The sequence below is a fragment of the Nerophis lumbriciformis genome, linkage group LG12 (genome assembly GCF_033978685.3).
Source record: "Nerophis lumbriciformis linkage group LG12, RoL_Nlum_v2.1, whole genome shotgun sequence".
Lineage (NCBI taxonomy): Eukaryota > Metazoa > Chordata > Actinopteri > Syngnathiformes > Syngnathidae > Nerophis > Nerophis lumbriciformis.
The window spans coordinates 24343340-24355677 of record NC_084559.2 but is presented as its reverse complement, the minus strand read 5'-3'; the positions used below and the strand labels follow the sequence as shown (position 1 = coordinate 24355677).

General features: G+C 40.7%; 1 protein-coding gene across 2 annotated transcripts in view; it reads left to right on the top strand.

Moving 5' to 3' along the window:
* The window catches only part of rasal1a (RAS protein activator like 1a (GAP1 like)), a 46300-nt gene that overhangs the window by 2313 nt on the left and 31649 nt on the right, over positions 1–12338 (top strand). For both annotated transcript variants that reach the window (XM_072914334.1, XM_061986130.1), the window contains exons 3-8: positions 5387–5500; positions 5791–5852; positions 8269–8398; positions 10100–10181; positions 10247–10387; positions 10461–10552. In XM_072914334.1, the coding sequence (XP_072770435.1) occupies positions 5387–5500; positions 5791–5852; positions 8269–8398; positions 10100–10181; positions 10247–10387; positions 10461–10552 (621 nt within the window). The remainder of the gene's footprint in view (positions 1–5386; positions 5501–5790; positions 5853–8268; positions 8399–10099; positions 10182–10246; positions 10388–10460; positions 10553–12338) is intronic.

Below are 12338 nucleotides of genomic sequence, written 5' to 3'. Positions count from 1 at the left end.
ACGCGTCCTCAACGCAATGTAGGCTACGTTCACACTGCAAGGTACGGTGTCCAATTCGGAATATTTTTTTTTGTCCCAGCCGATCATTTTATGTAGTCGTTCCAGGGTTTTCTCTACATGTAATTGATCATGGCGGCCCGCCACAGCAAAACAGAAGCTGCCCCACCATAAAAATAAGGGTTTTGTATGTTAAAATCAATTAAAGTAATATAATGTATGAATTGTATGGATATATATATAGCATAGCTCGGTTGGTAGAGTGGCCGTTCCAGCAACTTGAGGGTTCCAGGTTCGATTCCCGCTTCCCCCATCCTAGTCACTGCCGTTGTGTCCTTGGGCAAGACACTTTACCCACCTGCTCCCAGTGCCACCCACACTGGTTTAAATGTAATTTAGATATTGGGTTTCACTATGTAAAGCGCTTTGAGTCACTAGAGAAAAGCGCTATATAAATATAATTCACTACCACCACTATATATATATATATATATATATATATCCATCCATCCATCCATCCATCTTCTTCCGCTTATCCGAGGTCGGGTCGCGGGGGCAGCAGCCTAAGCAGGGAAGCCCAGACTTCCCTCTCCCCAGCCACTTCGTCCAGCTCTTCCTGTGGGACCCCGAGGCGTTCCCAGGCCAGCCGGGAGACATAGTCTTCCCAACGTGTCCTGGGTCTTCCCCGCGGCCTCCTACCGGTCGGACGTGCCCTAAACACCTCCCTAGGGAGGCGTTCGGGTGGCATCCTGACCAGATGCCCGAACCACCTCATCTGGCTCCTCTCGATGTGGAGGAGCAGCGGCTTAACTTTGAGCTCCTCCCGGATGGCAGAGCTTCTCACCCTATCTCTAAGGGAGAGCCCCGCCACCCGGCGGAGGCAACTCATTTCGGCCGCTTGTACCCGTGATCTTGTCCTTTCGGTCATAACCCAAAGCTCATGACCATAGATGAGGATGGGAGCGTAGATCGACCGGTAAATTGAGAGCTTTGCCTTTTGGCTCAGCTCCTTCTTCACCACAACGGATCGATACAGCGTCCGCATTACTGAAGACGCTGCACCGATCCGCCTGTCGATCTCACGATCCACTCTTCCCTCACTCGTGAACAAGACTCCGAGGTACTTGAACTCCTCTACTTGGGGCAAGATCTCCTCCCCAACCCGGAGATGGCACTCCACCCTTTTCCGGGCGAGTGTACACATATATATATATATATATATATATATATATATATATATATATATATATATATATATATATATATATATATATATATATATATGTACACAGGGTAAAAGTTTGGACACACCTTCTCATTTCAGTGTGTTTTCTTTATTTTCATAACTATTTACATTGTAGATTGTCACTGAAGGCATCGCAACTATGACACCTGTGAAGTGAAAACCATTTCAGGCGACTACCTCTTGAAGCTCATCGAGAGAATGCCAAGAGTATGCAAAGCAGTAATCAGAGCAAAGGGTGGCTATTTTGAAGAAACTAGAATATAAAACACGTTTTCAGTTATTTCACCTTTTTTTGTTAAGTACATAACTCCACATGTGTTCATTCATAGTTTTGATGCCTTCAGTGACAATCTACAATGTAAATAGTCATGAAAATAAAGGAAACGCATTGAATGAGAAGGTGTGTCCAAACTTTTGGCCTGTACTGTATATATATATATATATACCCTATTATTTGTGCACTCTTGAATAGCATCGCTAAAAAAGACTTTGATCACGAACAGCACTGCCGAAACCGAATGTTGTGATGGCTGCCATGTGTACGAACTTTAATATGGCCTCCATACCCGCGGACAGCGATCTACACAAAGTGCAATGTGCAACTATTAAAAGAGGACAGAGAGAATGTGCAGTTGGAGCAGGAGCTCAAAGCAAGTGTGGCATCAGTGAGTATTTATGGGACAGTAGAGGCTGGCTGCAACTATCACTGTTTGTCGCGGACATGGAGCGACAGAAGTATCCATCCATCCATTTTCTACCGCTTGTCCCTTTCGAAGTCGCGGGGGGTGCTGGAGCCTATCTCAGCTGCAATCGGGCGGAAGGCGGGGTACACCCTGGACAAGTCGCCACATCATCACAGGGCCAACACAGATAGACAGACAACATTCACACACACATTCACACACTAGGGCCAATTTAGTGTTGCCAATCAACCTATCCCCAAATAAAGACCCTCTAAACACGACTACAGTCTTGAATAACACCAGAAACAGATGCAAGATTTGTTGCTAGTTGTTTTAAATAATGTAAAAGCCAGTTACAGGAACAATTTCCCTTGTGGATCAATAAAGTTGGTCTAAGTCTAAGGATTGGAGAAGTCTATACCAATGTTTTTCAACCACTGTGCCGCGGCACACTAGTGTGCCGTGAGATACAGTCTGGTGTGCCGTGGGAGATTATCTAATTTCACCTATTTGGGTTAAAAATATTTTTTGCAAACCAGTAATTATAGTCTGCAAATGATGTGTTGTTGTTGAGTGTCTGTGCTGTCTAGAGCTCGGCAGAGTAACCGTGTAATACTCTTCCATATCAGTAGGTGGTAGCTAATTGCTTTGTAGATGTCGGAAACAGCGGGAGGCAGTGTGCAGGTAAAAAGGTATCTAATTCTTAAACCAAAAATAAACAAAAGGTGAGTGCCCCTAAGAAAAGGCATTGAAGCTTAGGGAAGGCTATGCAGAACACAACTAAAACTGAACTGGCTACAAAGTAAACAAAAACAGAATGCTGGACGACAGCAAAGACTTACTGTGGAGCAAAGACGGCGTCCACAATGTACATGACAATGAACAATGTTCCCACAAAGAAGGATAAAAACAACTGAAATATTCTTGACTGCTAAAACAAAGTAGATGCGGGACATATCACTCAAAGGAAGACATGAAACTGCTACTGGAAAATAGCAAAAAAAGAGAAAAAGCCACCAAAATAGGAGCGCAAGACAAGAACTAAAACACTACACACAGGAAAACAGCAATAAACTCCAAATAGGTCAGGGCGTGATGTGACAGGTGGTGACAGTACACCTACTTTGAGACAAGAGCTATAGTGATGCATGCTTGGTTATGGTTTGAATTCATATGCAACACTTGCGACAACGACTTTTTACTGTCAACTGAGTTTCGTTTTTTAATGATTTCTGCTGGTGGTGTGCCTCCGCATTTTTTCAACGCAAATGGCTCAAAAAAGGTTGAAAAACACTGGTCTATACGACTTGAAAGCTTCTCAATGAAGTACACAAAGCACAAACAATAAAAAAAATAGATCAAAACAATGTAAGAAAAAATACATGTTAATACTAATTGATGATAACAGATATATTTTTAAACGTTTGTACAACAATATTTTAGTCTTTAAAGAAAATATATGCATCATCGCAGATCAAGCAAATGATATGATGAAAAAAATCGTAGTTGCACTGTTCACATTGACATAAGCAAATCCGATACAGGTCCATACTTGCCAACCTTGAGACCTCCGAATTCGGGAGATGGGGGGGGGGGGGGGCGGTTTGGTGGTAGCGGGGGTGTATATTGTAGCGTCCCGGAAGAGTTAGTGCTGCAAGGGGTTCTGGGTATTTGTTCTGTTGTGTTTATGTTGTGTTACGGTGCGGATGTTCTCCCGAAATGTGTTTGTCATTCTTGTTTGGTGTGGGTTCACAGTGTGGCGCATATTTGTAACAGTTTTAAAGTTGTTTATACGGCCACCCTCTGTGGCTGTTGATCAAGTATGCCTTGCATTGTCTTATGTGTGTAAAAGCCGCATGTATTATGTGACTGGGCCGGCACGCTGTTTGTATGGAGGAAAAGTGGACGTGACGACAGGTTGTAGAGGACGCTAAAGGCAGTACCTTTAAGGCACACCCCCAATATTGTTGTCCGGCTGGAAATCGGGAGAAATTCGGGAGAATGGTTGCCCCGGGAGACTTTCGGGAGGGGCACTGAAATTCGGGAGTCTCCCGGGAAAATTGGGAGGGTTGGCAAGTGTGTACAGGTCACATATGGTAAATACAAATCTAAATTGACCTGGAGTGTGGACAAGGCTGCAAAGTCTTCGCTAGACAGCTAGCGGGTAACATCCCTTCATAGTGAAAAGCCACTTTTAAGTCAGCAATCTTCGCCTCCACGGTGGCAAATAAAATACGTTTCTTACAAATATCAAGGAAAAGCTCAACACGCTACACTACACATCGTAAGAGGATATGCTAACCGCTAAGCTAGAACTCTGGAATGTAAACAGAGGTGGGCGGATCGATGCAAATATCAACAGTAACAATACCAAGTATAGTATCATACTACGGTGATTAGATCGATATTGTTTGTTATCAACAAAACTATTTTTGTTGTTGTTGTTATTGTTTACAAAACTCAGGAAATACATCCCTAGACAAATGAGGACTTTAAGGGCAAAAACTAAAGGATTTGAATCAGAGGCTATAGTAGAAAATAATTAAAATAGTTCACTGATATTGTTACACCACCATCCTGTTTTTGTTTTTGTTTTATAATTCTGATAAAAAAATAAATCATTCAATGAACTTGAAATTTTTAAGTTTTAAGCCTCTGTCTGTACTTGGTATTGGATCGATATCCAAATTTGTAGTATCGCCAAAAACTAAGGTAAAGTATCCAAACAACAGAAGAATAAGTGCTAATTACATTTTAACAGAAGCGTAGATATAACTATGTTACAACGGAAAATAATCCAGATATTAACAGTAAATTAGCAAGTCGATTACTATTAGTTTTGACAAAATAATACAACTGAAAATGACACAATATTTTACCGCATACGTTTGCAGCCAAATTAGGAGCCTTTGTCACCCATTTTGAAATGGTTCTAACATCATTTACACACAAAATAATATATTGTTATATATATCATTAAGACAGGAGGCTGCAATATATATCGGCGTATCGCGATATAGATTTTAGGCCATACGGTCCATCTCTATTTCTCATAAGAAATATTGCAATTTCAAAACACATTTCATATAAACATAACAATGGATTTACATCCCGGAAACAATGTGAAATACATATAAATCACAAATTAAAAAATGGATATATGAACGTTGAACATCACTTTATTTTTTGCAAAGATGACAAGAGTAAGGAGGGGGAATAAGGGGATGGAGAGTTGTTACACGCAATGATCGGCGGTACAATAACTGAGACGGTATACGGTTATCGGGTCAAAGTTTTAGCAAACATTTTTACCAAAATCGTATCAAACGAAAGGTGGGGTTTACAAAAAAACAGTACGACTGTAACTTGATATACAGTCATGTGTGCGTAGTGGCACAAGAATACAGTTATGTGTTTGTAAACGTACTAGCTGGCAAGTATGTGTAATCTCTCTTTTCAGGACTGCTACCGTGTGGAAAAATCTTAATCCTTTCTGGGGTGAAGAGTACACGCTGCATCTCCCAATGGGTTTCCATTCTCTCTCCTTCCATGTCATGGACGAGGATACTATCGGGTGAGGTTATTTCGTCAAAATGATCAGCAACAGTCCTTCTGTATCATTTCTGTAGACTGACGTTATCTCATTTGGTTCCTCTAAGACTTCAGCGTTTGCTTGACTTGGCTTGTCGGGTTAAAGTCTCATGTACAGTTGCATGTTTTGGAAAGAATGCTTAGAATAAACATAATGGCAGACACTTACTGGTCAAAACCCCTTAATCTCAACGCCATAAGTCTTTTAATCAGCCTACCGCCTCTTAATTTGATCTCATTTTGTATCTGATCAAACCTAATTTTCTTCTACAGCCATGATGATGTTATTGGAAAGATTTCGCTGACCAAAGAAGCCATTGGATCTCAAGCTAAAGGTAAGACATCTGTACACGAAAGGGTGAGCAGAGCGTAGCATGTCAGAGGTTAGAGGGACATGAACATGGAGTCAAAGTCTGTGCCTTTTTTAAGCCATGACTCTGGGAATGTTATTTCTTGCAAAAACTCGTCCTTGTTTTGCAAAGTAAAAAAAAACACTCTTGATGGTTGTGCGTAATGGGGGCATGCAGCTAGTTTGGCTGTGCAAACGCAATTTGTGTAAACGTCAGTTTTTGACACATTGGGCAATGAGCTGATGTCCTGGAGCTTTTAGCTTATTGCCTAGCTGTGCTGCTGCACCTAACTCTCACCTTGTTGGGATTTGTGGACCCAGCTTCAAAGCCCGTGCAAGTCACAGGGTGGGACAAATGCTTAAGTGCACACATATCATGATCAAGGCCATGTTCTTACCCTTTAAAGCAGCACTAAGTAATTTTTCAACCTTCATAAAATATTTTCATAACTTTTGGGATGATACATTGACTTACAACTAGTTGAATGACACCTCTGTCATGGCCTGAGGGCCTCTGTATCACTTTTGCTGGCACTTGAGGAGGAGGGTGGCAGGAACCTTGCCACTAAAAAAACTACAAATGTGCTGACTTGCTTTACGGCATTTGTCACTTCCCCTTTCCCCATTTGTTAAAAAGACGGAAGTCAATGCGAACGCCTACGTGCCGCCAGAAAACAAAAAGAAGAAGAAGAACGCCTACGCGCAATTACTGTTATCATGGAAAAAGCTCCAAAACAACCAAAGAAACAAAAAGTTTTGTCTGCGGAGACAAAAAAAGAAAAATGGACCTTACCCGGATAAAAGGACAATCAGTATAAACATTGCCCGAGCTTTCACTTGCTGGCGTGAGCCCAAGGACGAGGAATTTCAGACCGAGGCTGCCTTGGCTCTGTTCCTGCTGGACTAGTAAGTTACTTTTGATGCTGAAATCAAAACGATAATGCTAATGTTAGCTATCGGAAATTTGCGTGGTAGCAATAAATAGCCACCAGCTTGATAGTTTCACCACTACTTCCTTCAATTGTGTCTGCTATTTAACGTCATCATAGCCATTAGACACGTGATATTTGTGCCAATATTATTACGGACATCATGTCAGTATGACGCTATAATGCGCTAGTCATCATGGGAAATGTGGTCTGTTTTTAGCAAAACAATTCCGCTTTGGTCCACTGGCGCCGCCAAAATCAACCAAAACTGAAAGTTCTTAAGTGGGTCTTTAAAATAATCAACAATAACACTATTATGACACTGTCTTGTTTTGTTTTAAAGAGAATAGGCTGCTAACTGGTAGAACATATTTTTAATAGCTTGTTTCTGTGATTCGGTCATCCGCTTCTTCTCCTTTGCACTGACTTTGTTAGTTTCCGGTGGTTACACTGCAAAAAGTCAGTGTTCAAAACCAAGAAAAAAACAAACTAAAATTAGGGGTATTTTATTTGAACTAAGCAAAATTATCTGCCAATAGAACAAGAAAATTTGGCTTGTCAAGACTTTCCAAAACAAGTAAAATTAGCTAACCTCAATGAACCCAAAAATACCTTAAAATAAGTATATTCTCACTAATAACAACTGTACTACGATATGAGTACGTATTTTCTGTTGTTTCATTGAAAATAAAACAGCAAAGTCCATTTGGTTGTCATCTGTTTTAATTATGAAACACAGTTGTGTCAAAGTCATGATTTTTTTTTTTACATGCTTGAAATAAGAAATTATTACTTTAAAAAAGTAGTTTTATACTTGTGAGTGTTGATGACACAGCTTTGCAACAGTTGATATTCTAGTTTCAAGCATGTTTTACTCAATATAGGTCATCAAATCTCAGCAACAAGCTGTAATATCTTACTGAGATCATTTAGGACCAAAACCCTTAAAACAAGTAAAAGACTCTAACATAAAATCTGCTTTGTGAGAATAATTATCTTATCAGACAGAAAATAAGCAAATATCACCCTTATTTGAGATATTTAATCTTACTTAGATTTCAGTTTTTGCAGTGTAGAGGGCGGGATTGTTTCGATCTCTGAGCGGGGCTCAAACTGTCTAATCAAAACTTAGGTTTGCTTCTTGTGTAAACGAAGCAGAAACAGCAACATGCAACAATATATTATTCATATTGCTCAAACGGCACAACCCTGTGACAAATACGACTTAATCCAAGCGGCGGGTTGGACTCGTAATTGAAATTATGCTCGCAACTTAAAGCATGATAATAAACCAAGAGACAGCTCGTATCTCAAATTACTCGTAAATTGAGGTACCAATGCTTTTGTTATTCTGGACATTATGTCGCTCGAGTTAATAGTATTTATAGCACTACCTGATAATTATTAACCTTGTCTTTTTTGTCATAAAGTTTAAAATTACTTGTATTTGCCTGCTAACTAAATGTTTCTTAGGGTTGGACAGTTGGATAAACCTGACAAGGGTTGATCCTGATGAAGAAGTGCAGGGGGAGATTCACCTGAGTCTTCATCTGTTGAAGCACACAGAGAAGATTGTCCTGCGATGTGATGTCATTGAAGCCAGGTATACAAGTAGTATGAAATATTTTCTCTCATTGAAGGGCTAAACAAGAATTATTCAACTAAATTGTTTTGGGGACCACCATATTCAACTGAACTGAACTCGCGGGCCACCAGTTGAATAGCCTGAATGATGAAAAAAAGACGACCTTAAATGGAACCTTGAGGAACACTACTAGTAAAACTAAAAAAGTTGAAGAAAAGTTCCTGATTACATCTGAAGTAAACAAGCTATAGCAACACCTTAGTTACAGAACTCACATTATGAAAAATAATTGTTATTGCCAAAAAAAGGAGAGGACTTAAAGCGGTGCCTTGAGGAGTGCCTCATTTATGTTTATCACAAGTTTGGACATAGAACATAGCAAACATAGAACATGTTTGCTAGCAAGGTGTTATGGTTACACAGAGGGAAGATGACGGCAACAGACACCATGGAGAAGTATGTACAATGATTTATTATATATATAATCAATATATATATAATAACAAACGATACCACTAAACTATAGAATGGAGTGTGTGACCAAAATACAACAGTGTGTGGTGTAAGACTATGTGTGTAATTAATTGTTGTGTGTTACCGTGATATTGAAATGAGGAGAGGGAACAAGGCAGGAAGACAGTCCGAGGGGCAGGCAGATGATCCAGGGCGAGAGAGAGGTGTCAAGAGGTCCGAGTCTAAAGTGGGGGTCGAGGATCAAGGAAGGCAGTCCAAATCACAAGGGAGCACAATGGTTAAGACTCTGGAAGGAAGGTACACCAAGCGAACTACGGGAGAACAAACAAGGATGTCAGACACGAGGGAAAACGCAGAGAGAGAGAGAGCATAAGGCTTACGGTATCCAAAGAGGTAAACTAAGTTCCCGCCTGAATCCTTGGGTCCCCTGGTCCTTTATCCAGCTCGCCCTCATCAGTCCCAGGTGTGAAGATTGCCGATTGTCTGCAGGCTTGTTGCTGCGTGGGCGTGCTGCGCTCAGCGTGGGCGTGCTGCGCTCAGCGTGAGCGGGGACGTGTCTGGGCGAGCAGCCAGAGAAGGAACTGTGACACTCAGTTGCAGGAGGGAAGCGGGTTCGAATCCGCGCCGTGACACAAGGTTAAAATGTCAGTGTAAGGACCTGCTAATGTGCTTAGTTGTTCATGATTTCTATACAACAAAAACACCAATGTGTTTAGGAATTTGATGCAAAAGTGTTGGTCAACCAAGTTTTGAACTGAACTCAGGGGCCATTATGGTGTCATTCCTAGACCGGATTTGGCTCCTGGGCCGCCAGTTGAATAGCCCTGGGCTGCACAGATGAATGACACTAGGTTACATAGACTCAAATAACTCACATTCTATAGGTATATATTTTTTTATTATGGCCTTATTCCTGTGAATGTCCTCCGTGTGCTAAAATCTCATCATCATCATCACTCTGTAGGCTTCTATTCTCCCCTCTTGATTCATCCAACCACAATCACACCTCTCCCTGCCCCATCTGTGGGTCTAGTCCACACTCGCCCTCTGAGGCACTGTGCTAATGAGCACATCACTCAGGGCTTGACAAAGTGTTATTCAATCGTGTCCTAGGGAATAGAAATGTTTTTGAAAGAATAAGGCCATGTGAACTGTTTGCTTTTTTTCTGCATGTGGCTGGAACTGGTAATATCAGTGTATTTGACGCAATAAACATGTCTGTCTTTTGGTCATGTAACATCACAGAGACCTGGCTCCCAGGGATATTTCTGGAACTTCAGATCCATTCGCAAGAGTTATTTACAACAACTACAGTGCGGAGACCTCGGTGAGCTCTTTATGTTCAGTAGAAATGAAAGGGAGGTCAAATCACACTCACCCTCTGGATTTCAGATTATCAAGAAGACTCGTTTCCCGCATTGGGGAGAGACCCTGGAGCTGGGCTTGGATCCTCAGGAGCTCAGTGAGGAAGGTACTGTCGTTGTGGAGGTGTGGGACTGGGACATGGTGGGCAAAAATGACTTCCTGGGAAAGGTGAGGATATGTTAATTATGTCATACATCTCAATCATATACAGGTAAGTCTGATAAGTGTTTTTGGTCTGCAGGTGGAAATCCCTTTTGCTTGTTTGCATAAGACCCCTCTATTAGACAGCTGGTTTCGTTTGCTACCCTTGGGAAACAATGAGGTGGATGCGGGGTGAGGATTATGCTTGTGTTTGATCAGTGTCATTCTTATGAATGCTAGATTTTTTGGCTCAGTATACCCAATATCAGAAAAAAAACAAGTATTGTAATAAATCACCTTGTATCTAAAATCGCCAATACAATGACTCTAATACAATCACCAGTATTTGTGCAACAGCTAAATGTCCTCCAATAAGCACACAAGGTTGTTATTTTCTTGTATTTTAGTCAAATCATTTATAAAAGGTAAACATGGTAGGTTATGGGCTATGAGGAGTTAGTAGCTACACCATAGCTAAGCACACACAAGCTAGACATATACATAATAAGTATCCTTAATTGAACAATAAGGCAGTCTAAAACATGAATTATTTCAATATAAACAAGTATAAAAAAATTTATAGTTGCATATTACTTGTGGACACAAAAAGTCTACAAGGCAGAAGCGTATTAGAAAATATCCAGTAACAAGCAGGAATCTTCTGTGTCAACTTAATTAATTATTCTGGACACCAGGTGCCGTCAAAAATCCAATTACCAATCTACTTCAACTTAAAGGGGACCTATTTCAATCCCAATCGATCTCAACTCTGTACACTGCTGCTGGAATTTTAATTTTCTTGAGGGAACTCTCCTGAAGGAATCAATAAAGTACTATCTATCTATCTATCTATCTATCTATCTATCTATCTATGTATCCATCCATCTATCTATATCTATTTTGCAAAGCAAACTTTTCTTAACCTTTGGTACCTGTTTTGTGTATTTGGGATTTGCATAAGTGGCCCTGTGATGAGGTGGCGACTTGTCCAGGGTGTACCCCGCCTACCGCCCGAATGCAGCTGAGATAGGCTCCAGCACCCCCTGCGACCCCAAAAAGGCCAAGCGGTAGAAAATGGATGGATGGGTGGAAGGATCTGCATAAGTGCCGAAAGTTTGAAATTAAACCAGGGATGCAATGTGGAGATATTAAAAAAAAATCTCGCCTTCCTTGATACTTCCTCTAAACGAGATGTTTGGAATTTGCTCTGACCTGTGACGTTTTTTGTCCTGTGACATCAGCGGATATCGCCATAAGGCTATAAGTGCTTTGCGCGAATCCGCCATTCTAGTCCATGCTGTAGTCAATACGCTCCTTCTTTTTCGCTATCGTCTTGTTGTGGGGCAGACTGGCCCGTACATGAACATGCATCCTTTGCTGTTGCCATTTCTAATACAAAGTAGAGTATAGTACTAAATTAATCTGTCAGTAGACTCGCTATGGAAGGGCTAAAAACTACAACATGGATGACGGGGAGAAGACACTGTTGAAGTGGAGGCACGTAAATAGGACGGCCCACAAAACGGCACATTCTGAGGAGACGGTCAGAATGCGGCTTGAAAACGGTCTGTAAAATATAATTTTTGCAACATTATGATCGAAGAACCACCATTACATGTTATGGAAGAAATAAAAACATATATTACCCCTTTAAGATAGCACAAGTCTTTTATAAGGTTAATATGTTTCATATGTGCCATTGTTCTCTCTTTAAGTAATTTCACTTGATCAAGCTTTTTCGAAAATTCTACGCTGTAAAAATAATAAAAGTATGCATGATTTGTGCTGGTATCTAATCGGATCAATATCAGTATCAGCCAATGCTCAACGATCCAATATCGGTATTATATCAGAAGTGAAAAAGTTGCATCGGAACAACCCTATTTATTGTGTTGTTGTAATTTGACAGAATTGCTACAAAATAGAGCTGAAGACAAACATTTGTTTTCCCATCATTTTCCTTTATGCGCTAAAATGG